At 34.5% G+C, this 8292-nt stretch overlaps 1 protein-coding gene and 1 long non-coding RNA gene across 5 annotated transcripts; one reads left to right on the forward strand and one right to left on the reverse strand.

Annotated features, from left to right (window-relative positions):
- Positions 1 to 1879: 1879 nt before the first annotated feature.
- On the reverse strand, positions 1880 to 3625 carry LOC126617738 (uncharacterized). Its single transcript, XR_007621505.1, has 3 exons — positions 3514 to 3625; positions 2896 to 2962; positions 1880 to 2071 (listed from the first exon to the last, which is right to left on the reverse strand). It is a non-coding gene; the product is annotated as an uncharacterized LOC126617738 (long non-coding RNA).
- A 2636-nt stretch (positions 3626 to 6261) lies between these two features.
- LOC126620131 (probable apyrase 6) lies at positions 6262 to 7306 on the forward strand. 4 transcript variants are annotated; one of them, XM_050288612.1, is made up of 3 exons: positions 6262 to 6885; positions 7016 to 7079; positions 7162 to 7306. In XM_050288612.1, exons 1-3 carry the CDS (start codon positions 6441 to 6443, stop codon positions 7178 to 7180), a joined length of 528 nt encoding a protein of 175 aa, XP_050144569.1. In that variant the 5' UTR covers positions 6262 to 6440; the 3' UTR covers positions 7181 to 7306. The 4 variants fall into 4 exon arrangements, 3 of the variants coding, with proteins under 3 accessions (XP_050144569.1, XP_050144571.1, XP_050144572.1); XM_050288614.1 differs by having other exon boundaries at positions 6263 to 6873; XR_007622246.1 differs by having other exon boundaries at positions 6266 to 6873; positions 6973 to 7079.
- The last annotated feature ends 986 nt before the right edge of the window (positions 7307 to 8292 follow it).

Genomic DNA, 8292 nt, shown 5'->3' on the forward strand with positions numbered 1-8292 from the left:
TGGCTCAATTTATCCAAGATGAAATATTTCCTTTGTCTCTATATATTATGATTCTTTGTACTTCTAGTACAATTTTGTTTACCACTTTTTGCCATGGTATGGTATTACCACTTCACTTATAATTGTCATAATTAATTATATATTAATATGATTAAAAATTTGATTTCAGTATTAATTAAAACATCTTCGATGGGCTCTCTAAATGAGTTCTTAGAGCATCTCTTAACTAGAATTTAGGGAAGATTTCACAAAAATCTACTCCAATCATGCTCCTTATCCACCTCCTAAGATACGGATTCATCTACAAGCTTCTAAATATAGGAAGGGAGAAAGAAGTTCCTAAAATAACTTCTTGATAATTTTAGCGAAAACTTTACTAGAGAGCATGATTGGAGATGCACTACTACAATATTAGCTTTAGATGTCGGACGATTCTGACGGTTAATAAGCCATTCTGACGGATAAAAGATATCCGACACATAATTTATTTACTGTTGGATTAAAGTTACTTTCTGTCGGATATATCCAACAGAAATTCCTGGCGGATTTTTCCTGGTGGACTTAACCCTCAGTATTTTTTAATTCTTTTTTTTTAAATATTTTTAACATATTCTAGCGGTTTTTTAGTTAATGGTGGCGGTTATAACTGACAGAAAGTATATATTTTATTATTTTAGTTTCTGGCGGTTATTATTTTATTATTCTAACGGTTATAACTGACAGACATTGAGTATTATATTATTTTTAAATGTTATATTGATTAAAAATAAATAAATAAATAAACAAATGGTTTAAATATTATTTTTTTTCACTCACGGTCCCGTTACCTAATCTCTGAATGTTTTTTTTTTGCGACTTTTTACACATGCTATCTCGGAGTATATACAAACATATTTGACTGTTGGATCGTTGAAACTAGTTTCGTATAATGCATATCCTATCAAATTGATAGATTTAACAAACACTTAAGAGTTAATGTTATACTTCCATTAAGTATAAAAAATTATCCACTAGTGTAAATATTTTAAATTGAAGATCAAATTTGTGCAATGCATTCTTATAGGGTCGAGGAGTGTAGCTGTAAAAAAATCATCAAAATCGGAGCTAAAATAATTGTTAAATTGTGATTTTTCGTTTATAACCGTCGAAAACTTTTGTTTTGTTACCTAATCTCTGAATGTTTGTTTTTTGTGATTTTTTAGGTATGCGATCTTGGAGTATATACATACATATTTGACGGTTGGATCGTTGAAACTAGTTTCGTAGAATGCATATTCTATCAAATTGATAGATTTAACAAACACTTAAGAGTTAATGTTATACTTCCATTAAGTATAAAATATTATCCACTAGTGTAAATATTTTAAATTGAAGATCGAATTTGTTCAATGCATTCTTATAGGGTCGAGGAGTGTAGCTGTGAAAAAATCATCAAAATCGGAGCTAAAATAACCGTTAAATTATGATTTTTCGTTTATAACCGTAAAAACCTTTTGTTTTGTTACCTAATCTCTGAATGTTTGTTTTTTGTGATTTTTTATGTATGCAATCTCGGAGTATATACAAACACATTTGACGGTTGGATCGTTGAAATTAGTTTCGTAGAATGCATATCCTATCAAATTGATAGATTTAACAAACACTTAAGAGTTAATGTTATACTTCCATTAAGTATAAAAAATTATCCACTAGTGTAAATATTTTAAATTGAAGATCGAATTTGTTCAATATATTCTTATAGGGTCGAGGAGTGTAGCTGACACACCCTAACCCGAAGACTAGGACGTGCTGGCCGTCACGTGAGTGTGACGTAACCATAACGCAAGCGGAAACGATTTAATAATAAAATACGAGTCAACAAAAACCACTAATTGCAGTTATTTACAACCTAGCATTCTATGTGCATAAGAGTGTACTAAACACACATAAACAGAGCATAAGCGTCTAGGTGCAGTCAAGTAGGACCATAACTATTTTACAACACCCTCGGGTGAATCCTACATTTATTTAGTCTGTCAGAACGCCGAAGCAGTCCTCGTAGGCCACCAACGCCTCAACTATCAACTAGAACCTGGAGGGGCGAAAAACAGAAAACGTGAGTGGGCGAAAATCAATCTTTTCCAAATCATTTCATAAATCCACAATTATAACCCCTTTTTGGAAAACCTGTATACTTTCCCAGAAAAATAGTATATAGCATATATATCTCAACTGTCTCAATCATCAATCTTATAACAGATTCAATAAAGAATGTACCATGCCAATTTCAACAGTTTAGTATGAATGCATTAACATAATATAATCAGGTAAAAGAAATAATCAATCGTAGGCCCTCTAATAGCCCTGAACGATTGAACCTAGAGCTCAACATCTATCAATCTCACTCTCTGCCGGAGTCACTCCGCGTGACCTGTCCGGCCTTCTGCACATAAGTCGGAACTACCTAATGTAGTTTGAACGACTCATGGTAATATTCGCTCTAGTGCTTCTCTCATCAATCATCTGTATACAATAACCTAAGGTCACCCACCAGTCATAATCTCACTAACACTCTACGACTGGCCCGTCGTACCCACTCCGCGTGGACTGTACGACCAGCATCTACTTGGATCCAAGGCGAGCGTGCGATGCGGTGAATACTATAAGCACTAAACCATGGTGCAGGATATGAGCTCAATATATCATCATCATCATCATAATATTAATTAAATACTTACCTGTGCTTCCACAGCACCATCATACATATATGCATCATACGACAGTTCATAATATCCATAATATTCTATGCATGGCAATCACATCATATTTCATTTCATTTCAATATACTTTTCATTTAAATTTGATTTCTGGGGAAATCGAGTATATAGGTATATATAAAAACAAATGCCCACTCACTGGTATGTCGCCGGGTCGTAACCCCCTTGACGCCCCTGGATGTGCTCGTCCTCGTTAAAAGTTCCACCTAGAAGTGAAATAACTTAAAACAATCATTTAACGCACATTTAACGCACCTAAACCAAACTAGGTAATTAATTCTTCATACGATGCTCAAATTGGGTATATAAATATACCAAAGTGACCTACACAACCTCAGGATCATCCCCATATTTTTAAAATAATTTTTGGAGTCCTCACGCGCCCCCACGCGCCTGACGTGGCACGGACCTACGCGCGGCCCACGCGCGGCCACGTGACATGCACACTGACGGCTACAGTGAACGGCGTTAGAGAATATTCCGTCAAATCCTAGTATATTCCGTTAAAAACTAACGGTTTCCGTTAAAGTTAACTAACGGCGTCGGAATATTCCGTCAAACTTGACGGAAGATTCCCTGTCTTCTCCGGCGAGTCGCCGGTCGCCGGCGACTGTTCGCCGGTTTCTGGAAAAATTTCAAATCCACTATTCTCCTTCGTTTTTCAACCAATTTCTTCGCATTTTATACCAAAATGAAGCATTTAACATGTACTATCACGTTGGAAGGGTTTTAGGGCCTAAAAACAACTAGATCATACCTTCCAAAATTCCTCAATTTCGGCCAAACTCGAACCCGACGATCCCGACGTCCATTTTGTTCAAACGAGGCACTCCGAGCCTCCTTAGGACTTCCTAAGACTCGTGGTGATCTTGCTTTAGCCTAAAACACAACCAATTTTAAGTTCGTGAACAGTGTCAATTCACGGGGTGTTTTGAAACTAGGATTTCAGAAATGAAACTTACCTGAAACTTATACCCCCGTGCTCGTGAAGTTCCCAAGATCACGAAGATGATCTTAGATTGGACGTTGGTGCACGTTTGTGGTTGTTCTTGGTGTTTGTCCGAGAGCTTGAGAGAGTTCGAGAGTAAGAGAGAGAGAGTGTTTCTGAGGGAGAGATGAGGAAGAAAGAGGGAGAGAGACAACCTACGGGTTTTGGGGAAGGATTTCAGGAGGTGGGGATCCCACCTAAGTCCAATACAAAATTATTAGACCAAACAAATGTAAATCTAAACCCTAGTTTAAGATCTTAGTGTAAAACAAATACCAAATTTACGCACCTTAATCCCGTTTAAGGGCGTTTTTTGTAATTTCACGTCCTCGGTATTTAGTAATTCTGGGACGGGCTGTGACAGTAGCTGTAAAAAATCATCAAAATCGGAGCTAAAATAACCGTTAAATTGTGATTTTTCGTTTATAACTGTCGAAAACTTTTGTTTTGTTACCTAATCTCTGAGTGTTTGTTTTTTGTGATTTTTTAGGTATGCGATCTCAGAGTATAGACAAACATATTTGACGGTTGGATCGTTGAAACTAGTTTCATAGAATGCATATCCTATCAAATTGATAGATTTAGCAAACACTTAAGAGTTAATGTTATACTTCCATTAAGTATAAAATATGATTTATCCACTAGTGTAAATATTTTAAATTGAAGATCGAATTCATTCATTGCATTCTTATAGGATTGAGGAGTGTAACTGCAAAAAATCATCAAAATTGGAGCTAAAATAACCGTTAAATTGTGATTTTTCGTTTATAACCATCGAAAACTTTTGTTTTGTTACCTAATCTCTGAATGTTTGTTTTTTACGATTTTTTTACGTATGTGATCTTGGAGTGTGTACAAACAAGTTTGACGGTTGGATCGTTGAAAAACGTTTCATAGAATGCGTATCACATCAAAACGGTAGATTAAACCAACACTTAGAGTTAATATTATACTTTTATTAAGTATAAAATAAGATTTTGTGGTATCAACTAGTGTAAATATTTTAAATTGAAGATCAAATTCGTTCATTGCATTCTTATAGGGTCGAGGAGTGTAGCTGTAAAAAAAAATCATCAAAATCGGAGATAAAATAACCGTTAAAATGTGATTTTTCGTTTATAACCGTCGAAAACTTTTGTTCCATTACCTAATCTTTGAACGTTTGTTTTTTGTGATTTTTTACATATGTGATCTCGGAGTGTGTACAAACAAGTTTGACGGTTACATCATTGAAAAAAGTTTCGTACAATGTGTATCACATCAAAATGGTAGATTAAATAAACACTTAAGAGTTAATGTTATACTTCCATTAAGTATCAAGTAATATTTTGTGGTATCCAATAGTGTAAATATTTTAAATTGAAGATCAAATTTATTCATTGCATTATTATAGGATCGAGGAGTGTAGCAAAATTGAGTGGCGTTCTATTATTTATATAATTGATTAATTTTAGTAAGATAAGATTTCATTTTGTTGTTGTTGTATGGCAACAGTAGGGTGATTTCCAAACAGATTCCATAATAACTAAGGTTTTTTTTTTTTGTTTTTTGTTTTTTTTGTTTTTTTTAATTTAAAACATTTTGAAACTAACTTATCTTTCAGGTTGAAAATTTTGGATTTTCGGTTGCAAATTTTTTTTTTTTGAAATTTTCAGATCATCATCATAAATTAAAATTTCTAAGTTTCAGATATTTGTACATCAATCTTTGTGCTTCTGTATATGCAATTCAATAATATTTGGTAAATATTTTATGTAGAATTATTATACATTTTGTAGTATATCAGTATATATATATATTAGACAAAACAAAATAGTATGTATGTTTATAATCATGGCAAAATATAACAAAGAACATGGCCAAATATAAAAAACGTTTACAAGATACACACAATTAGTAAATAACAGCAAAATGTTCAATTTTTTTTGGAATATTTTAATTGGATTATCCAAATTAACAATGAACATGACAAAAAAAAGGTTTACAAGGTGTAGTTAATAGTTATCTATTAAACCAAACAATTGTTTATTTTCGACGAAAAAAAAAACAATTATTTATTTAATTTTTAAAAACTTATTCTACTTAAATACATTTTTTTATTTATTTATTAAACCAAACAATTATTATTTTATTTTAAAATAGTAACAAAATTTTGGGGGGAATTTAAAATTTTGGGAGGGAATTTAAAATTTTGGGAGGGAATTTTGGGGGAATATTGCCGCCATTTTTTGTACTGTCGGTTTTAACCGACAGGAATGAAAATTTTCCGTCAGTTTATATTTTAAAAAATGTTTTTGTTGATTTTAACCGACAGTAATGAATTTTTTTTTATACCCACATCCAGCCCCCACTCCTCTCCTTCATTTTTTTGAAACCTAACTCTAACTCTCGGCACTCTCCCTCTCTCTAAGCTCCGAGAAGGAACCCCCACCATTCCTTTCAATTCTGACCAAATCAACCCTAAAAAATCTAAACCTCGAACCCTTGGGACATGGGGAATCAACCTGCAGCGTTGCATGTATCATCGATGCATCACCGTGTGCTTTGCCATTAACGCTGAGAGCTTCAGCTCTCTCAAACTCCATCTCAGGTATGAATTATTTTCCCCTCTTGATTGTGTGGGTTCTAATCCATCTGTGATGAGTATTATGTCGAAAATCTCTGGGGTTTAATCTCTGTTTTGAATCTGTGCATGCATGTCATCACAGCGACGAATTCCGGCGAATGTCGTTAAGTTCGAAGCTAGGTGGTGGTCTTTTTGGGAACCCACTCATCGTCTTCGTTTCGCTTCAAAGATCCGAGCTTGTTTCGGGTACGGAGCCGATGGCGGTAATGGTGCCGTGTTTGATTTTGGAAAGGACGGGTTGGCATCGATGCGGGTCAATCCTGGGCTCTCGGCGTACGCAGAGGATCCAGAATCGGCAGGCGGGTCGTTGAGGGAGCTCCCGGAGTTTGGGAAGGGGAGGGTTCCGAAAGATCTCTGGGCGGAAACGGAGATTAGGCTTATGGCTAGGGCGGGGCTCCGATTGCTTGATTTAGGTGTTCAGAATCGGATTCTGAATTCTTGTTGGAAGGTGCTTCGGAGTTCCGGGTTTAAGTTTCGTGACGAGTGGGCTTCCGTCATTACAGGTACTGTTAATTGTGAATTCATGGTGGTTTTGGTATTAATTGCAATACAAATGAAGTGAACTTATCTCTCATATTTTATTAATTTCTTGTAAATTTTAGTGAAGTTTTATGTTAATCTTGTGATAATATGCAAATGATGAAGCCTGGTTGGAATTCAATTTTGTTCCCCATCTGTTCAAATGCCCAATCAGTGTGGCTTTCCTCAGGTAATCTCTCATGGTGCAATTCTCACCTGCAAGATTTGTTGTTGTAATAACAAATTTGATCCTCATTGCTTTGTATTTTCAGGATGAAATGTAAGAAGTGAAGAATATGGTGTACCTTATTAGCTCAATCTGGTTTGCTCATTAGCTGCAGAATCTGGTTCAAGCATGTTGGGTCATTTCGAGCAGAAGAAGAATGCTCAACCAGAAGGAGAAGGAGAAGGGATAATGTTGTCATGTCCTTTTTATATATTTTTTATTATTAATCACCCTGTTGTCGGTTTTATCTGACAACAAATGGTCTTATTTATCATTAATATATTCTCAGTTCTGTCGGTTTTATCCGACAAAACATGGTCTTTTTTATTATTAATATATTCCCTGTCGGTTATAACCGACACAAGTTCTGTCGGTTATAACCGACACAAGTTCTGTCGGTTTTGTATATTTTCTATCGGTTTTATCCGACAGAAAATGCTATTCTTTATTCATTATTAATTTATTCTCTGTCGGTTATATCCGACACAATTTATGTCGGTTTTGTATATTTTCTGTCGGAAAATTCATTTCCTAACGCTGGCAATGCTGTCACTTATTATATCCGTCACTGCATCCATTTTCTGTCGCATTTTGCTTAAAATCCGACAGTAATATATGTTTTTTGTCGATTTTTGAACCGCCAGTTATAGTTAATTTTGTAGTAGTGATGTCCTTATTATGTATATGTGTGAAAATATTATACCATAGTCAACTATAGTGACCAAAATTATTCCTTTCTCTCCAATGACTCTACTAACGGCTAACAAAAATCTATAAATACACAAGTCACTTCCTTTATTAGTAGATACAAATCCTTAGATATTTACACAATTCACAAACCATACTTACCTTCCCCATTGAGAATGACTATTACTATTGGAGCAATCGGAACCAATGGTTATAAAATTGAAGAACCGGCAGAAAAAGGCATAAGATTTTTAAAATTTATTACTATTAAGAGTAAGGAGAATGTTCAAAATTATTATAATAATTTATAGGTGGAAGGAATAATCAAACAATAAAAAGAAATTAAAATCAAACGTGGTAACTAGCAAGAATTTTCTTTAAGTAAAGTGAGGTGTTGAGCTCAATGCTTATGCTCGGTGAGCGGACTGAAATTTTCCCACGAATCGTTAGCAAGCTTTAGTTCTTCAAATAAAGTCCACATTTGTTCCTT

This window comes from Malus sylvestris, chromosome 4 (genome assembly GCF_916048215.2).
Source record: "Malus sylvestris chromosome 4, drMalSylv7.2, whole genome shotgun sequence".
NCBI classification, from domain to species: domain Eukaryota; kingdom Viridiplantae; phylum Streptophyta; class Magnoliopsida; order Rosales; family Rosaceae; genus Malus; species Malus sylvestris.